Source organism: Myxine glutinosa, chromosome 2 (genome assembly GCF_964187855.1).
Source record: "Myxine glutinosa chromosome 2, kmMyxGlut1.1, whole genome shotgun sequence".
NCBI classification, from domain to species: domain Eukaryota; kingdom Metazoa; phylum Chordata; class Myxini; order Myxiniformes; family Myxinidae; genus Myxine; species Myxine glutinosa.
The window spans coordinates 257728555-257749766 of record NC_136262.1 but is presented as its reverse complement, the minus strand read 5'-3'; the positions used below and the strand labels follow the sequence as shown (position 1 = coordinate 257749766).

The window sequence follows — 21212 nt, the reverse complement described above, 5'->3', positions numbered from 1 at the left end:
CGGCGGTCCTTTCGAACCCGCCGTGGCTCGGATCCCCGCTGGTTCTCGCGGCACGCGAAGCCCGGCACGCACCGAGGGCCCGCTTCGGCTAAAAGTCGACCTAACCTCTAACCCGGTTACCGTCGATGCCTCACCTGGATGCTTACAAGCATACGCTACCCCTTTCGTGCTCATACATCCAGCCGTTTCCATGCTCCTCGTCGTACCTTCTCTAACACACCCAGGTACACTCATTCCGCTCACCGACTTGGTCACACACCTGACCACCGAACACCTTGGCACACATTCGTCGCTCGCACACCTCACCAACACACCTCTTCGCGCCCCCTCCTCGGTCACCTCCTCTGTGACAATCACAGGTGTGCTCTCACTCGCACACCCAACCACGTGCCTCACGACCAACTCAAGTGTGCATTCCCACACACGCTCTACCATTCCAGGTGTGCATCCTTCCATTCCAGGTGTACATCCTCGCTCACCTGTCACAACCAACTCACGCTCCGTGTCACTCTCACTACTCTCACCACCACTCTTGACAACGCACTCACCCTTACTCCCGACAGCGCACTCTTTCCTCATGCACCTGTCCGTTACACACCTTTCTCGCGCACACTCTTGCGCACACTCTCCCGTTACACCCTCTGTAACACTCACCACAGGCGTGCATTCTCCTTCTACACCCTCCGTAACACTCCTCACTACGCGCTTCCATGTGCTCCCTCGCACACGCGCTACGACCGACTCACTCTCGACAGCCCCCTCACTCCTTGGCACGCACTTTTTCCTCACACACCCCAGAGTCGGACTTTCTCGCACACCTCCTTTTTCGCACACCAGACCTGTCGCACACTTCACCAACGGCCTCTCACGAACACCCGGGTCCATCTCGACCCCCAAGCTCATTAAATCACCTGGCGCATCATACGCACGACCATATTGGTCACCACTTACACCGGGTCCTCTTCCTCTTCGCTTCTCCTCCATCACCTGCGAATCCCTCATCCGGTTAATGAGCACATCATCACGATCCGAACACAGACTTTGGACCAATTCTTTTACTTCCTCTTTTATCTCTTTCTTATCCCCTCTCCGTCGCTTCTTAATTTCGCTCACCCCTTCTTCCACTTCTTCTAATTTCTGCTTCACCTCTTTTATTTCCCGGTACGTCTCCTCAAGTTCATCCTCTAAGGCTACCTTGACCGTTTCCATGTGCGTCCTCACCTGCCGGTCCTTCGTCTCCATTACCTCTGTCACCTCGTCCAACCTCGTTGTCAGTCCCTCACGTACCATCTGACATTCCCTCTTCGTCGCTATCAAGTCGTCTTTTAGTTCTTTCTGTGTCGCTTTTAACCCTCCTAGTACCGCAGTGTTCCTTTGTACCTGCTCCACTAACTCCGTCTGTCCCACCGTCAGCTGTTCCACCTCCTGCGTCAGGTCCTCTATGCCCCCTTGTAACTTTACAGTCCCCTTTCTCACCTCCTTCTCCATGTGCTCCTTACAGTGCCTCACCTCCTCGCGCACTCCTCCGACCTCCTCACTCACACCTCTTCTGATCTCTTCTCCCATCACTTGCATCTCCTGCCCAGATGCCACCCTCATCTGCTCCATTTCCTCCCTGTGAGCATCCAGTTTAGTTTCTACCCCCATTCTGACCCCCTCTATCTGCTGCCCCATTTGTTTAACTTCCCTTTCCACTTGGTCCCTCATGTCGCTCAATTTGCCTTCCATACTGTTTTCTAACCCCTCTAACCCCTTTTGCATCCCTTCCATTTGATTCTCTTGAGCGGCCATTGTTTTCTACCCCCATTAACCCCTCCTGTATTTCCCCTAATCTATTGTCTAATCCCTCTATTCTACCCCCTAACCCTCCGATCTGGGCCCCCATCCTTTGTTCTAACCCCTCACCGGTACTCCTCGCTTCGTCCCTCATTACCCCCATTTGGCCCTCCAATCGCTCACCCTGAGCATCCATCCGGTTCCCCATTACCCCCATTTGGTTTCCCATTACCCCCAATTGCTCACTCTGCAGTTTGAGGGACGCCTGCATTTGCGCCATAAATTGCTCCATGAGGGCCTGCATTTGGGCCATCCTTCCCACTTGTGCAGCGGGTGCGGCCGCCGTAGCTATGTGCGAGGCGCCATTTTGCGCGCCCGCAACCTCGTGCGCGAGGACGCCATTTTGCGACCCTGCCACCCTCACTGCTTCGCTCTCCTCATGTCCCTCAATTTGGTCCTGGATCGACCCTGCCTCACTCTCCTCTACCGGAACCCAGCCGTCTTGATCTGCCATAGCGCGACTTTCAAAATTCGGGTTTTTATTTTTGTAAAACAAAATCAAATTTCGCCGTTAATAATTTCGAGCGCGTGAAGCGCGCTCCGGGTCCAATCCCACTTCCCGACACCAATTGTTACGGACACGACTTAGATGTTGCTTGACCGAGCGGAATGGCCGCCGTGTTCGCACAGTTTACCCGATTACACTCGAACGTTGGCCGAATCGCGCTACGCTAAATCAATGAAGGAAAGGACACAACGGCTGGGATTAAGGCAACGACACAAGGGGTACAGTTCTCAAGACCTCCGGAGGAGGCTATAATATTGGTTATGCAGAACGGTTAGATTACACGGCAAGAGGTAAAGCACAGCAAGATGGGCACTTATACACGGTCTTATCTTATTCCCGACAGACCACAGACAAACGGGACAAGACTGACTTACACGGGGATTGATGGCAGGGGAGGGCAGGCAGTTGATAGCTCAAGGTGCACCTTGGCCCAGGGGCAGAATCGACCCGGTCCGGTCCAGAGATACGGGGAGGTATCGTCGCGCTGGAGGTGGCGTCCTTTTCTCTCCAAGCTGAGGCGCATCTGACGTCACCTCCGTCTTCCTGCGCATGTCCAGCGGGGAGTGACACGCCCTCGGCTCGTTAGCTCCGCCCCAGATGGAATCGGTCCGCCGCTTCTTATTGGATGCGGGGGGTTACCGGGCTCCGCCCTTGACGAGGAGCTGACAGTGAGCCCCTGCGTGGTAACCCCGTCGGAGCACATGTTCAATGGCGGCTAACCAAGCCGGAGTGAGGACGCACACTCCCCGCGCCGCCGCTGCTGTTGTTGTAGTTGTTGTTGTACCATGAGGAAGAGCTGCGGGGAGGTATTGGGAGGTCCTAAACTTTCTAACGGTGCCATACAATCACATTCTGGTGCAACGAAGAGTCAGAATTAATGGAAACGAGTCCTTAACTGACATAGACTAAGAATAACTAGCAAGATGTCCTATAGTTGTCTACGTGAGATGCGGTGAACCTGGGTACGACATTTAATGGGGGAAAAAGGGGAAGGTCGGGGCTACAGAGTGTTGTTTACAGATAATGGGACTAGGGAATGGGGGATTGGGGATAGTTGGGGAGTATTGGGGAAATAGGGGAATATTTACAAGCGGATATGGATGGAGGCCAAATCCCATATCCGCAACAATATATATATATATATATATATATATATATATATATAGATATATATATATATATATATATAATCGGGAGATTAAATAAGACGCGGACGGAGCTTCCGGACGGTTGATCTTTAATTTTAATTAAAGTCGAATTAAAGATCGACTGTCCTGAAGCTACGTCCGTGTCTTATTTAATACAAATGAGACGCCCTGCTCATACTGTGGAGTTTCTACTATTTCTCACAGTTATATATATATATATATATAACTGTGAGAAATAGTAGAAACTCCAGTCCGAGCAGGGCGTCTCATTTGCATGAAATAAACAATCGGGAGATTAAATCAGACGCGGACGTAGCTTCACGACGGTCGACCTTGAATTCTCGACAAGCTTTCGACCAACAAAGGTCTTCTTCTTAGTCGTCCCCAAGTTCAGCGGAAGATATATATATATATGTATATATATATATATATATAAATATATATATATATATATATATATATATACATATATATACACATATATATATATATATATATATATATATACATATATATACACATATATATATATATATATATATATATATACATATATATACACATATATATATATATATATATATATATATATATATATATATATATATATATATATATATATATATATATATATATATATATATATATATATATATATATATATATATATATATATATATACATATATATATATATATATATATATTGTTGCGGATATGGGATTTGGCCTCCATATCCGCTTGTAAATATTCCCCTATTTCCCCAATACCCCCCAACTATCCCCAATCCCCCATTCCCTAGTCCCATTGTCTGTAAACAACACTCTGTAGAACCGACCTTCCCCTTCTTCCCCCATTAAATGTCGTGCCCAGGTCCACCGCATCTCACGTAGACAACTTTCGGACCTCTTGCTAGTTATTCTTAGTCTATGTCAGTTAAGGACTCGTTTCCATTAATTCTGACTCTTCGTTGCACCAGAATGTGATTGTATGGCACCAGTAGTGAGTTTAGGACCTCCCCATACCTCCTCCCATCTTCCTCATGAAACAATAACAACAACAACAACTACAACCACAGCGGGGGCGGCGCGGCCGCGGTGCGGGGAGTGTGCGTCCTCACACCGGCTTGGTTAGCCGCCATTGCCATGTGCGCCCACGGGGTTACCACGAAGGGGCTGGCTGTCAGCTCCTCATCAAGGGCGGAGCCCGGTAACCCCCGCACCCAATAACAAGCAACGGGCCGATTCCATCTGGGGCGGAGCTAACGAGCCGAGGGCATGTCACTCCCCGCCGGATATACGCAGCCACTTACCGGACGTGACGTGAGATGCGCCTCAGCCACGAAGGAGAACCAGACGCCACCTCCAGCGCGACGAGACCTCCCGCATCTCTGGACCGGACCGGGTCGATTCTGCCCCTGAGCCAAGAGTGCACCTTGAGCCTCGACTACCTGCCCTTCCTTGCCATCAATCCCCGTGTGAGTCAGTTTTGTCCTGTTTATCTGTCGTCTGTCGGGGCTACTATAAGACCGTAATTAAGTGCCTACCTTCCTATGCTGTCTCTCTCGTCCCTGTAATCTAACGTTCCGATATATTATAACCTCCTCCGGAGGTCTTGAGAACTGTACCCTTGGTGTCGTGTCATTTTAACCCAGCCGTTGTGTCATTTCCTTAATTGATTTAGCATAGCGCGACTCGGCCAACGTTCGAGTATAATCGGGTAAACTGTGCAGACGCGGTCATACCAAACCGCTCGGTAAACCAACATCCACAACCGCGTCTGTAACATTTTGGTGTCGAGGAGTTGGATTCGGACCTGGGACTAAATTCAGTTAGGCCCAAATTTTGGAACACCAATTGTACCATTAGGGTAACATTTTGGTGTCGGGAAGTGGAATTCGATCCGGAGCGCGTTTCCCGCGCTCGAAATTATAACGGCGAAATTTGATTGTGTTTTACAAAAAAAATAAAAACCCGAATTTTGAAAGTCGCGCTATGGCAGACCAAGACGGCTGGGTTCCGGTGGGGGAGAGTGAGGCAGGGTCGATCCAGGACCAAAATGAGGGACATGAGGAGAGCGAAGCAGCGAGGGTAGCAGACGCACAAAATGGCGCCTCGCACATGGCCACGGCGACCGCGCCCGCGACCGTGGTAGCGCCCCTGGTGGATTCGAACCTTTTCCTCCTGCAAATGAGGGCCCTTATGGAACAAATGGGGAACCGGATGGATGCTCAGAGTGAGCGATTGGAGGGCCAAATGGGGGTAATGGGAAACCAAATGGGGGTAATGGGGAACCGGATGGTAGCTCAGGGTGAGCGATTGGAGGGCCAAATGGGGGCCCAGATCGGAGGGTTAGGGAGTAGAATAGAGGGATTAGACAATAGATTAGGGGAAATACAGGAGGGGTTAATGGGGGTGGAAAATAGAATGGCTGCCCAGGAGAATCAAATGGAAGGGATGCAAAAGGGGTTAGAGGGGTTAGAAAACAGGATGGAAGGCAAATTGAGGGACATGAGGGACCAAGCGGAAAGGGAAGTTAAACAAATGGGGCAGCAGATAGAGGGGGTCAGAATGGGGGTAGAAACCAAACTGGATGCTCACAGGGAGGAAATGGAGCAGATGAGGGTGGCATCTGGGCAGGAGATGCAAGTGATGGGAGAGGAGATCAGAAGAGGTGTGAGTGAGGAGGTCGGAGGAGTGCGCGAGGAGGTGAGGCACTGTAAGGAGCGCATGGAGAAGGAGGTGAGAAAGGGGACTGTAAAATTGCAAGGGGGTATAGAGGAGTTGACGCTGGAGGTGGAACAGCTGACGGAGGGACAAAAAGGACTAACGGAGCAGGTTCAAAGGAACACTGCGGTATTAGGAGGGTTAAAAGCGACACAAAACGACATAAAAAACGACTTGATAACGACAAAGAGGCAATGTCAGATGGTACGTGAGGGACTGACAACGAGGTTGGACGAGGTGATAGAGGTAATGGAGACGAAGGACCGGCAGGTGAGGACGCACATGGAAACGGTCAAGGTAGCCTTGCAGGACGAGCTTGAGGAGACGTACCGGGGAATAAAAGAGGTGAAGCAGAAATTAGAAGAAGTGGAGGAAGGGGTGAGCGAAATTAAGAAGCGACGGAGAGGGGATAAGAAAGAGATAAAAGACGAAATAAAAGAATTGGTCCAAAGTCTGTATTTGGATCGTGATGATGTGCTCATTAACCGGATGAGGGATTCGCAGGTAATGGAGGAGAAGCGAAGAGGAAGAGGACCCGGTGTAAGTGGTGACCAATATGGTCGTGCGTATGATGCGCCAGGGGATTTAAGAAGCTTGGGGGTCGAGATGGACCCGGGTGTTCGTGAGAGGCCGTTGGTGAAGTGTGCGACAGGTCTGGTGTGCGAAAAAGGAGGTGTGTGAGAAAGTCCGACTCTGAGGTGTGTGACGGACAGGTGCATGGGGAAAGAGTGCGCTGTCAAAGGCAAGGAAGAATGCACACCTGTGGTGAGTGTTACGGAGGGTGTGACGGGAGAGTGTGCGCGAGAAAGGTGTGTGACGGACAGGTTCATGGGAAAAGAGTGCACTGTCAAAGGCAAGGAAGAATGCACGCCTGTGGTGAGTGTTACAGAGGGTGTGACGGGAGAGTGTGCGCGAGAAAGGTGTGTGACGGACAGGTGCATGAGGAAAGAGTGCGCTGTCAAGAGTAAGGGTGAGTGCGCTGTCAAGAATGGAGGTGAGAGTAGTGAGAGTGACAAGGAGCGTGAGTTGGTTGTGACAGGTGAGAAAGGATGCACACCTGGAATGGTAGAGCGTGAGTGGGAATGCACGCTGGAATTGGTAGTGAGGCACGTGGTTGGGTGTGCGAATGAGAGCACACCTGTGATTGTCACAGAGGAGGTGACCGAGGAGGGGGCGCGAAGAGGTGTGTTGGTGAGGTGTGCTACCAACGAATGTGTGCCAAAGTGTTCGGTGGTCAGGTGTGTGACCAAGGCTGTGAGTGGAATGAGGGTACCTGGGTGTGTAAGGAAAGGTACGAGGAGCATGGAAACGGCTGGATGTGTGAGCAAGGAACGGGCTGCGGGGTGTAAGCATGCAGGTGAAGCATCGACGTTAAACGGAGCAGCGGTTAGAATGACTTATAGCCGAATCGGGCCCTCGGTGCGTGCCGGGCCTCGCGTGGAACGGCCGCGTCCAGGCTCCACTAGGTGGAGCGGGCAGCTGGATAGGAAGGGTCGTCATGGCGACCACGTTTTGTTGAGACGTGCCGGCAGGTCGAGATCGGGACATTGGATGGCTCCACGCCGAGGTGGTGCGTGGGATCTCGGCCCGGGTAAGCCCCCGTCCCTGCCCCGAATGCCGGACGCATCCAGCCGCTGGCACCAAACAACCCGCATTCATTGCTCGGCTTTACGAAGCCGGGCTTTGGACAGGAATTGGCGCACCGAGAGGCATTAGTGAGTAGACTGGGTGATGAGGTTAGTGTTTTGGCCCCAAAATTAGAAGAAAAAAAAACAAAATTTGATGATTGGCAAAGGATTGGCAGTAGTGATTGGCAGATGATGGGTAGTGAGTGGTAAATTTTTGATTTGTTGAAATTTGATGTGCAAAATTGGTAGTGGGAGATGCCCGATGTTGTGGGATGGCAACTCTGTCATCCCTCACAAAGAGTGGGGCAAAGGAGCTATAGCTTATGGGGTGTATGGCAGTGAAAACTAGCCCGGGTGGGTTAGGATATTGATAGGGATCTAGCGAAGATGACATTAGGTAACGTTAAGTTTAGTTAGTGACTGATACCTGTAGTGGGGACGCAGGTAGATTAGTGTGGATTATAATGACAAGGGAGCGCAATAGTTTAAAGGGGCGACTGGGAAGCGCAAGTTTCAGAGGGGAGTAGTTAGATGAGATGATGCCGTGTGGTTGAGAATTGAACAGGTGTGATTGCACAGGTGTGCAACTGGACAGGTGTGTGGAGCAGTGTGTGAGTAGTGAGTGTTGTGGATCAGCGCGAATGCGCTTGGGGAGAGAAGGGTGCAGGCGGCACCAAGAATGAGAGCACAGGTGTGCAAGTACAGGTGTGTGGAGAGAGTTGGAGTAAGTGGTACGGAGTGGTGTGCATGGTGCGAAGGTGTGGATGGGGGAAGAGTGGACCCCTTTCACGAGTACCCGGGGCGGGTAGTGTAAGTGTTAGGTAGAGGGTATAGGTAAATTGTGGTTGGATATTGGCATTTGTGGTGCGGTTGCAGAATGGTATCGTGGATGGGTGCATTAGTGTTGTGGAAATGGCTGGGCATGTAGCCTGTTAGTGTGTGTAGTTGGTTGGGCACTCCACCACTGTGAGGATGTCGGCCAGGTGAGGCCGCAGGTGGGCTCTGGGAGCCGTTAGTGTCAGTGGGGCCCGAGGATCCGGAGGACGGACCCGGGTAGCCCAGTGCCAGAGAGGGCACCGAGTGGGGAGAGCGCCAGAGGGCCTTCCCCAGGTAGTTAGGATAGGGTGAGGAGCAGGTAAGCTCGGAGGCAACTGCAGTGGTGGAGGTGTGCAGGTGGGTAGACCCGCTGGGAGAGGTACACGCCACAGCCCAGAAATTGTGCGAGGGCACCGGGAGATGAATCGGGGGAGTGAGACCCCAAATTGAAAAGCACCACAGGTTGGTCAATGGGAATTGGTTTTTAGAACCCATAGCGTAAGAGGGCCAATGGATTGGCAGGGAAAGACCCCGGGTAATGTAAAGTTGTTAAAGTCATTTAGGAAATAGTTAGGATTGATGAACCTGTCGCACCATACGCAGCCACTTACCTGTGGTGATGATGATGACTCCACACCTGTGTTTTCTTTGTTTTGTGTTGCAGGAAGTAAGGATTGCTGTTGGATTTGTGAGACGCATCACGACGTGGATGAGACATTGGGGTGATTCCATCTCTCCCTCCTTAGGAGGGACTGATGATGAATTGGTGATGACAAATTATGATGTTGAGTTGGAGATGGCAAATTTTGATGAGAGTTGGAAATAGCAAATTTGATTGGTTAGGAGGGAGAGAAGACGAATTTGGTTTATGGGAGGAACGGGGAAGACAGTAGGGACGTTTGTTGATTTGTAAAGTAGATGTTTATGGGTAGTGTTGTGTTTTGTGGATACAGTAAGGGGTAAGGGAGGGGCAATGTAGGTTACCTGGTGGGGGGGGGCGTACGGTAGGAACGTACCTGTCTCACCTGGTTCCCATGTGCCCCCAGTGTGCATTACCTTGCATTGCGTGCACTTTTGCGCCCTTACCACCTTACTCACTTGTCTTCTTCTTTTGTCTCCCACCTCCGAGGATCTGGCTTTGGGGCAGAGAGAGAGGAGAGAGAGGTGCTGGCTCCGCAGTTGTGGGCCTGTACTTTCGCTGCTTGCTGCCTGGATCGATACACCATATGGACCGCAATGTTTGTGGCCGCCCACCATGGACCGCAGTTCTTTTGCGGCCAAGCACCACCCATTGATGGACCTCTGGGTCAACGTGGCACCTATGCCAAACAGGTGAACCACTAATAGTTGGCCCCCTGACGGCCACAATAAGAAATGGACGCGGTTGGCGCCTTTCTTTATTTCGAAAGAAGCAAGAAGGCCAAGTGCACCACACGAAGGCAAGACCAGCGGCAGAACATCGGCCGGCTGCGACACCACCGGTGACTATAAACACTTTATTGGTGCACCGGATGGTGCTGACTGTGTGATGGGGTGGTGCTTTTGGTGCTTGGATGGGGTGCTCTGCACATTATTAAAGGCCGTAAGGCCACAGAGCACTCGTGGGTTGGTGTATCGATGCTGGCATGCGTGCTCTCTCTATGCATAACATCTGCATGTGTTCCTCCAAAAACAGGTCCTGGATCGTAGTGTAAATATCAGCGTAGTCTTGTAAATAATGCTCCCTACCGGCTGTATGTTTAGTTTGCGAATTCTTTCCGCGATTCGGTTATCCTGTGGGTGTGTTTCTGTGAGGAGAAGGGTGCAACGTCGCAGGGGGACATATTTACTCATTTGTGAATATCTGTAAAACTGTCGCACTCAGGGTAGAGTTAATAGTAGAGGGAACTACATCTGAGTGCCACACTAAAATAGGTAAAAATTTATCGGGTCGGGACGCCCCGAGGGTAGAGAAGGGTGCAATGTTGCGGATATGGGATTTGGCCTCCATATCCGCTTGTAAATATTCCCCTATTTCCCCAATACCCCCCAACTATCCCCAATCCCCCATTCCCTAGTCCCATTGTCTGTAAACAACACTCTGTAGAACCGACCTTCCCCTTCTTCCCCCATTAAATGTCGTGCCCAGGTCCACCGCATCTCACGTAGACAACTTTCGGACCTCTTGCTAGTTATTCTTAGTCTATGTCAGTTAAGGACTCGTTTCCATTAATTCTGACTCTTCGTTGCACCAGAATGTGATTGTATGGCACCAGTAGTGAGTTTAGGACCTCCCCATACCTCCTCCCATCTTCCTCATGAAACAATAACAACAACAACTACAACCACAGCGGGGGCGGCGCGGCCGCGGTGCGGGGAGTGTGCGTCCTCACACCGGCTTGGTTAGCCGCCATTGCCATGTGCGCCCACGGGGTTACCACGAAGGGGCTGGCTGTCAGCTCCTCGTCAAGGGCGGAGCCCGGTAACCCCCGCACCCAATAAGAAGCAACGGGCCGATTCCATCTGGGGCGGAGCTAACGAGCCGAGGGCGTGTCACTCCCCGCCGGATATACGCAGCCACTTACCGGACGTGACGTGAGATGCGCCTCAGCCACGAAGGAGAACCAGACGCCACCTCCAGCGCGACGAGACCTCCCGCATCTCTGGACCGGACCGGGTCGATTCTGCCCCTGAGCCAAGAGTGCACCTTGAGCCTCGACTACCTGCCCTTCCTTGCCATCAATCCCCGTGTGAGTCAGTTTTGTCCTGTTTATCTGTCGTCTGTCGGGGCTACTATAAGACCGTAATTAAGTGCCTACCTTCCTATGCTGTCTCTCTCGTCCCTGTAATCTAACGTTCCGATATATTATAACCTCCTCCGGAGGTCTTGAGAACTGTACCCTTGGTGTCGTGTCATTTTAACCCAGCCGTTGTGTCCTTTCCTCAATTGATTTAGCGTAGCGCGACTCGGCCAACGTTCGAGTATAATTGGGTAAACTGTGCAGACGCGGTCATACCAAACCGCTCGGTAAACCAACATCCACAACCGCGTCTGTAACAATATATATATATATATATATATATATATATATATATATATATATATACATATATATACATATACATATATATATATATATATACACAAAGAATTAAGTTAAGCACCCCCCCCGTTTTTTTACAACCTCGCACATTACAAGTTTGTTGTCGTCAAAACAGTGTAATATACCCATGATATTGCTATATTTTCTGGAGAAGTGATATTATGGTCACATAAAAACATAACAATCATGCCGTTTTCAATATTTTATTCTGAATAATTTAAGGTGAAATTTTTTGGGAATTTTAGGCATATTTTCACCTCAATTTAAGTATGGAGCTATAGGTCCATCACGGACAGTGTGGATGACGTTTATGTTTTCTAACGTACAGTCATTGTTCTGAGAAGACCTCTAGCGATCTTTGCGTCAATAACGTGTGTAGGACCCACGTGATCGGATCACTGACTCAACCAATCACTTTTTTTCACTTTGATCACTCAATTTCATCAATGGATAATTGCTAATGTCATACCAATCATTATTTGATCTCACATACCTTAGAATATATGCCAATGTATACATATACACAAAGAATATATATTAGGGGGTGCTTACCTTAATTCGTTGTGTAGGGGTGCTTAACTTAATTCTTTGTGTATATATATATATATATATATATATACACACATATATATATATACACACATATATATATATACACACATATATATATATATACACACATATATATATATATACACACATATATATATATACACACATATATATATATATATATGTATATATATATATATATATATATATATATATATATATATATATATATATATATATACACACATACATACATACATACATAAATCATGTTTTTAAACGCCGACCCATGACAAATTAAACCCATGGATGTGGCAACCTTTTCGACCCTTTTACTCCCGGTGGCACAACAATCACCAATATAAACCCAACCCCCTCCCCATTTTTGCATGGGTTACATTCCTTGACAACGGCATGAAACTTTAATCAACAGTTTTTTTAAACGATTACAACATGGTAGTGTAGGCCAATTATTTCCTTTGTCAACCTCCATATGAGGCCAAAATCAGTGCCAAGTTGAGTTCCTGGTACAATCTCATGACCATGTTGTGCTTTCACTGCAATGTAAATATCTGAAGTACAGCAGAATCTCCGAAACTACACACACAATTTCAATGAAACTTGATCACAATCTTCATCGCCTCGCCCGTGATGTACCAAAGTTTGTTCACGGCATTAAAATATCAGGGACTGAGGGGGTCTGTGGGAGGTTTGAGTGACTGTTGCTCCTGATCCATGTGAGCTTCAGGACTTGTGGTCCTATTTTTTCTTGGATCATATGTGTGATTCACAAAATGTTGGACATCGAAAGATTTCGACTCCGGTAGTAATTCTTAGAAAAAATGCCAGGGTCATATAAAAGGCCCTTTTTTGTGGTATGTACCATGTGTCAAACAAAACAAAAGAAGGGTCATTATTGGGGAAAAAAGCCAGGGGCAGAGAAAAGCCCTTTTATAATGTGCCATGTGGCAAACTGCAGAAAAGAAGGTACATTCTTGGGGAAAATGTCAGGTGCATAGTAAAGGTCCCTTTATATGGTACTAGCAGAGGTACCCGGCTTTGCACGGGAGTGGGAGGAGGAGGGGAGGGGGAAGAGGAGGGGAGGGGAACGGGGGGGAGGGGGGAGGAGGAGGGGAGGGGGAAGAGGAGGGGAGGGGAATGGGGGGGGAGGGGGAAGGGGGGGAGGGGGGAGGGGAAGGGGCGAGGGGGGGGAGGGGAAGGGGGGGAGGGAAGGGTGCGGGGGTGCCCAGGGGAAGAAGGGCCCCCTCCCCTCCCCCCTCCCCCCCGTTCCCCTCCCCCCTCCCCTCCCCCCTTCCCCCTCCCCCTCCCCCTCCCCCCCTCCCATCCCCTTCCCCCTCGTTCCCCTCCCCTTCTCTTCCCCCTCCCCTCCTCCTCCCCCTTCACACCAGGGGGGTTGACTCAGCCTGTCATCCCACCGAGGTCGGAAGTCGGAACTCATTGTCGTCAAATAAATGTAGCCTGTATGTTTCACTCTTTGTCACATGCCGTTGGTCCCATGTCAATCGGATGAAGTTGAAAAATTAACGTTACGAAGGTTCTCTGGGACGTACTGATTCCGAATAATGAAGTTGAAAAATTAACGTTCCGAAATACGCTAATTACGCTAACAGAAGCGCTGGAGGGAGCACTGCGCTCCCTCCCTTAGATTCCCTCCCTCTTCTGCTAGCGCTAATTACGCGTAACACACTAATTTTAAAACCCGAAGTTGTTTTAATTTTAAGGTGTGCTGTAGTCAGAAGCGCTAGAAGCGCTGCGCTCCCTCCCTTCGAAAGATTATTTTACGCGCTGCTGAAAGGTATTTATGCGTTATTATTTATTCGCTAGCAAGTGATTATAAATGTTTATGTCTCCGTGACATTCCTGGGACCATCCCGAGTCGAACAGTACTTTCCGCTCGCAAATCCGTCCACGGGTTCTCGAGATCTTAGAGATCATACATAGATCAGGATACAGACACAGAGGCCAACTCTACTTTATATATATAGAAGTTAATATTGTTAACTCACCTGTTACCGGTGTTGTAGGTGGCCTGGTAGACGGTAGTGGGGTTGCCGGCGGGCTGGTTAATGGTAGTGGGGTTGCAGGCGGTCCGGTAGACGGTAGTGGTGTTGTATGCGGGCAAAACTTGAGATTAGATGGACGGTAGTGAGTTTGTACGCGGCTTTTTAAATTATGCAAATTAAAACAAACGTGACACTGGTAGACGTTAGTCTGTGGTTGTCGACACCAGAAATTGGCAGAATCTATAATTATGCAAAGTAAGACACACTTTAAAACTTGATATGAGATAGACGGTAGTGAGTTTGTACGCGGCTTGTTAAATTATGCAAATAAAAACACGCTAGTATAGTTTATTGTGTTGTAGAACTTTACCAATCGAATATTGAAACCGCATGGCAGATAAATGTCTACAGTGCCAGAGCGTTTCTATATTGCCAGACTCTTGGTTTTTAGAAGCTAATTAGCTGCATTATGATCGGATGTCATAACGCCTAACGGCGGCATAATTTTTTTGTTTCAAGCCAAATAAACATGAAAACAATAAGAAAATGACAAAACAATAACTTTAATAAAACACTCAACGGGATCTGTCCCAAAAATTGTGCGGGAAAGGACGTGATAAAAGCGAAAAATAAATGTCAGAGGGGTGATTCGAACCCCGGACTCTGAAAAGATAAGGCGTCATGCTAACAGCTCGACCACTTCGACCCGTCATTTCCGGAAAGCTATTTGTGAGAGTGACTTGAAACGAAAGATTATTTTACGCGCTGCTGAAAGGTATTTATGCGTTATTATTTATTCGCTAGCAAGTGATTATAAATGTTTATGTCTCCGTGACATTCCTGGGACCATCCCGAGTCGAACAGTACTTTCCGCTCGCAAATCCGTCCACGGGTTCTCGAGATCTTAGAGATTGTAGAGGATACAGACACAGAGGCCAACTCTACTTTATATATATAGATATAGATAGACGCTAATTACGCGTAACACACTAATTTTAAAACCCGAAGTTTTTTTAATTTTAAGGTGTGCTGTAGTCAGAAGCGCTAGAAGCGCTGCGCTCCCTCCCTTCGAATCCCTCTCTCTTCTGCTAGTGCTAATTATGCGCTAATTTTAAAACCCGAAATTTTTTAAATTTTATGTCTCCGTGACATTCCTGGGACCATCCCGAGTCGAACAGTACTTTCCGCTCGCAAATCCGTCCACGGGTTCTCGAGATCTTAGAGATCATAGATAGAGGCCAACTCTACTTTATATATATAGATGTGCCATGTGGCAAAATCTAGAAAAGAAGGGACATTCCATAGCTTGTAGAAAATGCTAAACAAGAGAAAAGAAGGGGCATTTAAAAAAAGAATCTTGTGTGCATGCTGGTCTACCCTTGTGTTCTTAGGAGGAACCAAGTAATGCTCTAGAAAAATTCATATAAAGGGGACGCCCTACATAAATAGGTTAAAACACATCAGTAAGTAAAGTTTTTTGAAATGTATGAATCAAATTGGCACCCATTTATATGAACTTTTCTAAAGCATTACTTGGTTCCTGTAAAATGTTAAAAAAAAAAAAATCTGTAAAACATGTGATACAGTGATATGTGATACAGCACAAACAAAGGAAATCCCTTCATTCGACAACAATGGGAATCTATCATTCCCAATAATATGTGAAGAAGGGTACCGTCACAAGAGATCAATTTATTGGATACGTTTAAATATATATATATATATTGTTGCGGTTTTGCCATAAAAGCAAACCCCATATAGTTAATTGCACGACAACATGTAGCCTGCAGTAGTCAGTTATTTCTTATTAAATGTAAAGATTAACTCCCGTCCCAATGTTTAGTCATCCACACCAATATGCGTTGAGCTAGGCAGGAATTCAAACGATGTGCAGGTAGGCGTGGCTAAAGGAACCACCCACGTCACCAGCGAGCAGCCAATGGCAGGTCGTGGGCACGCAGGACCAATGAGAGACCAAGGACGGGCAGAACAATCAGGTCTGGACTTTGCCCCAGCAACTTGCACCGGCATACTTTGACCAATGAGAGATCGAGGACGGGTAGAACAACCAATCAGGTCTGGACTTTGCCCCAGCAACTTGCACCGGCAAACTTTGACCAATGAGAGATCGAGGACGGGCAGAACAACCAATCAGGTCTGGACTGAACATTCTAGGGAGATTTGCCACCCAATATAAGCCGATGCCCATCGCATTTTGGATCCTGGCTCGCTGATGTTCCTTGGGGTCTGGCTGCTGAGTCCTGTGTGGCTGCTGAGTCCTGTGTGGCTGCTGAGTCCTGTGTGGCTGCTGAGTCCTGTCTGGCTGCTGAGTCCTGTCTGGCTGCTGAGTCCGGTCTGGCTGCTGAGTCCTGTCTGGCTGCTGAGTCCTGTCTGGCTGCTGAGTCCTGGTCTGGCTGCTGAGTCCTGTCTGGCTGCTGAGTCCTGGTCTGGCTGCTGAGTCCTGTCTGGCTGCTGAGTCCTGTCTGGCTGCTGAGTCCTGTCTGGCTGCTGAGTCCTGTCTGGCTGCTGAGTCCTGTCTGGCTGCTGAGTCCTGTCTGGCTGCTGAGTCCTGTCTGGCTGCAGAGTCCTGTCTGGCTGCAGAGTCCTGTCTGGTTGCAGAATCCTGGCTCGCTGATGGATCTTGGCTCGCTGATGGATCCTGGCTCGCTGATGGATCCTGGCTCACTGCTGAGTCCTGTCTGGTTGCTGAATCCTGCTCGCTGATTAATCCTGGCTCGCTGGTGTTCCTTGGGGTCTGGCTGCTGAGTCCTGTCTGGTTGCTGAATCCTGGCTCGCTGATGGATCCTGGCATGCTGATGAATCCTGGCATGCTGATGAATCCTGGCATGCTGATGGATCCTGGCATGCTGATGGATCCTGGCATGCTGATGGATCCTGGCATGCTGATGGATCCTGGCATGCTGATGGATCCTGGCATGCTGATGGATCCTGGCATGCTGATGGATCCTGGCATGCTGATGGATCCTGGCATGCTGATGGATCCTGGCATGCTGATGGATCCTGGCATGCTGATGGATCCTGGCATGCTGATGGATCCTGGCATGCTGATGGATCCTGGCATGCTGATGGATCCTGGCATGCTGATGGATCCTGGCATGCTGATGGATCCTGGCATGCTGATGGATCCTGGCATGCTGATGGATCCTGGCATGCTGATGGATCCTGGCATGCTGATGGATCCTGGCATGCTGATGGATCCTGGCATGCTGATGGATCCTGGCATGCTGATGGATCCTGGCATGCTGATGGATCCTGGCATGCTGATGGATCCTGGCATGCTGATGGATCCTGGCATGCTGATGGATCCTGGCATGCTGATGGATCCTGGCATGCTGATGGATCCTGGCATGCTGATGGATCCTGGCATGCTGATGGATCCTGGCATGCTGATGGATCCTGGCATGCTGATGGATCCTGGCATGCTGATGGATCCTGGCATGCTGATGGATCCTGGCATGCTGATGGATCCTGGCATGCTGATGGATCCTGGCATGCTGATGGATCCTGGCATGCTGATGGATCCTGGCTTGCTGATGAATCCTGTCTGGCTGCTGAGTCCTGTCTGGTTGCTGAATCCTGGCTCGCTGATGTTCCTTGGGGTCTGGCTGCTGAGTCCTGTCTGGCTGCTGAATCCTTGCTGATGATCCTCGCATGATCTCCTTCCTCTCTCCCTGATCCAGCCGACCTGCAAGTGTTCATCTCTCCCACCATTGATCTTGAAGCTGGCTGTCCGATGTGCTGGTTCGCCTTTCCTGCGCTGAAGTTCGTCATTCGTGCGGACCTTCAAGCTGTGCATCCTGAGCGGCCGTGGGCTGCGCGCTGGAACTGGCGGACCTAAGTCGGCGTCGACACGTACATCGGTACGAATTAATGTGTGTGTCATTCCCTGTGTGTGTGAGAAGGCGCCTGTTGGGTTTCGGTCGGTAAGAATTAATAAGACTGCCTCTCCGTCTCTTTCTCTTATAAATAAAAGGTTGTACATGTTGTTTCTTTCAAACCTGGTCGGATCGTTTTTTTCTCCATTGGCCTAGCATCATCCGAGACCGAATTTGGCTTGAATCAGGGCCGACAATCACGCAAGGTAACGCCGCTTCCCACACCGTGCAATCACTCGGCACGCCATAGGGTGTGGAAAGCGAGGGTTCAATCCCCAGACTTTCTGGCCATGTGTCTCAAAGGTATTTAGGAATAATTGACCAGCAAACTCTTCGGTGCGTGGCTGGGAGATTGGCGATTGGAGTTGCTTAGCAACCCGTCGATCACGAGTTTAGTCGCGGTCGGCCGCCTGTGGACCCGGAGTTCGAGGGGGAACGGGGTCATAAACCCCCCTTAGTACGTCGACGAACGCGGGATCTGCAACAATATATATATACACCAGACCAGTCGTACGTAACCTGTGTCAACCAATGAACGGGATCAAGGTCACGTCTAAGTCGTGCATACCAAGGTCAACGGAAATGATGCCAAGTGGTACATGGGGAAGAACCTCCTTGACCTTCCTTGCTTTGTTCAACAACTGCATTTCACCACCCACAGCACCTGGATCTCCCAAAGGCACCTGTTGTGGGATTGTCGGTGTATTCATTTCTGGCCAGAAACCTAAAGGGAGCGGACAAAAACAAACAAGCCTGAATTGGCCCTTTTGGCACTGCATAATTTACACAGATGACCATTTTAATTTTAAAACGCACAAAACACTTTTTTCCACAGGAAGTATTCCTCAACATTGACAACTATTCCTTTTTAGTTTCATGCTTGGTGTCCTCATATGCAAAAAGAGGACAATATGTTGTGCACACTGCCAACTACAGTTGCGGCATTCAAAGTTGGAGTTAGAATCTGTTGGAAGTTTGAAGTAACTTTGAATTAATCTCTCGGTCTCTGTGTCTCCCTGTCTGTGTCTATCTGTCTCCCTGTCTGTGTCTGTCTGCCTCCCTCTGCCTCCGTCTGCCTCCGTCTGCCTCCGTCTGCCCCCCTCTGCCTCCGTCTGCCCCCCTCTGCCTCCCTCTGCCCCCCTCTGCCCCCCTCTGCCTCCGTCTGCCCCCCTCTGCCTCCGTCTGCCCCCCTCTGCCTCCGTCTGCCCCCCTCTGCCTCCGTCTGCCCCCCTCTGCCTCCGTCTGCCTCCGTCTGCCCCCCTCTGCCCCCCTCTGCCTCCGTCTGCCCCCCTCTGCCTCCGTCTGCCCCCCTCTGCCTCCGTCTGCCCCCCTCTGCCTCCGTCTGCCCCCCTCTGCCTCCGTCTGCCCCCCTCTGCCTCCGTCTGCCCCCCTCTGCCTCCGTCTGCCCCCCTCTGCCTCCGTCTGCCCCCCTCTGCCTCCGTCTGCCCCCCTCTGCCTCCGTCTGCCCCCCTCTGCCCCCGTCTGCCCCCCTCGGCCTCCGTCTGCCCCCCTCGGCCTCCGTCTGCCCCCCTCGGCCTCCGTCTGCCCCCCTCGGCCTCCGTCTGCCCCCCTCTGCCTCCGTCTGCCCCCCTCTGCCTCCCTCTGCCTCCGTCTGCCCCCCTCTGCCTCCGTCTGCCCCCCTCTGCCCCCCTCTGCCTCCGTCTGCCTCCGTCTGCCCCCCTCTGCCTCCGTCTGCCCCCCTCTGCCTCCGTCTGCCCCCCTCTGCCTCCGTCTGCCCCCCCTGCCCCCCTCTGCCCCCGCCTGGCCCCCTCTGCCCCCGCCTGGCCCCCTCTGCCTCCGCCTGGCCCCCTCTGCCTCCGCCTGGCCCCCTCTGCCTCCGCCTGGCCCCCTCTGCCTCCGCCTGGCCCCCTCTGCCTCCGCCTGGCCCCCTCTGCCTCCGCCTGGCCCCCTCTGCCTCCGCCTGGCCCCCTCTGCCTCCGCCTGGCCCCCTCTGCCTCCGCCTGGCCCCCTCTGCCTCCGCCTGGCCCCCTCTGCCTCCGCCTGGCCCCCTCTGCCTCCGCCTGGCCCCCTCTGCCTCCGCCTGGCCCCCTCTGCCTCCGCCTGGCCCCCTCTGCCTCCGCCTGGCCCCCTCTGCCTCCGCCTGGCCCCCTCTGCCTCCGCCTGGCCCCCTCTGCCTCCGCCTGGCCCCCTCTGCCTCCGCCTGGCCCCCTCTGCCTCCGCCTGGCCCCCTCTGCCTCCGCCTGGCCCCCTCTGCCTCCGCCTGGCCCCCTCTGCCTCCGCCTGGCCCCCTCTGCCTCCGCCTGGCCCCCTCTGCCTCCGCCTGGCCCCGTCTGCCTCCGCCTGGCCCCGTCTGCCTCCGCCTGGCCCCGTCTGCCTCCGCCTGGCCCCGTCTGCCTCCGCCTGGCCCCGTCTGCCTCCGCCTGGCCCCGTCTGCCTCCGCCTGGCCCCCTCTGCCCCCGTCTGCCTCCCTCTGCCCCCGTCTGCCTCCCTCTGCCTCCCTCTGCCCCCGTCTGCCTCCCTCTGCCCCCGTCTGCCTCCCTCTGCCCCCGTCTGCCTCCCTCTGCCCCCGTCTGCCTCCCTCTGCCCCCGTCTGCCTCCCTCTGCCCCCGTCTGCCTCCCTCTGCCCCCGTCTGCCTCCCTCTGCCCCCGTCTGCCTCCCTCTGCCCCCGTCTGCCTCCCTCTGCCCCGGTCTGCCTCCCTCTGCCCCCCCGGTCTGCCTCTCTCTGCCCCCCCGGTCTGCCTCTCTCTGCCCCCCCGGTCTGCCTCTCTCTGCCCCCCGGTCTGCCTCTCTCTGCCCCCCGGTCTGCCTCTCTCTGCCCCCGGTCTGCCTCTCTCTGCCCCCCGTCTGCCTCTCTCTGCCCCCCCGTCTGCCTCTCTCTGCCCCCCGTCTGCCCCTCTCTGCCCCCCGTCTGCCTCTCTCTGCCCCCCGTCTGCCTCTCTCTGCCCCCCGTCTGCCTCTCTCTGCCCCCCGTCTGCCCCCCGGCTGCCTCTCTGCCCCCCGTCTGCCTCTCTCTGCCCCCCGTCTGCCTCTCTCT

General features: G+C 51.6%; 1 protein-coding gene across 2 annotated transcripts in view; it reads right to left on the bottom strand.

Moving 5' to 3' along the window:
* Positions 1–21212, bottom strand: part of AUP1 (AUP1 lipid droplet regulating VLDL assembly factor) — a 92557-nt gene that overhangs the window by 47288 nt on the left and 24057 nt on the right. For both annotated transcript variants that reach the window (XM_068105832.2, XM_078772487.1), the window contains exon 9: positions 18785–18940. In XM_068105832.2, the coding sequence (XP_067961933.2) occupies positions 18785–18940 (156 nt within the window). The remainder of the gene's footprint in view (positions 1–18784; positions 18941–21212) is intronic.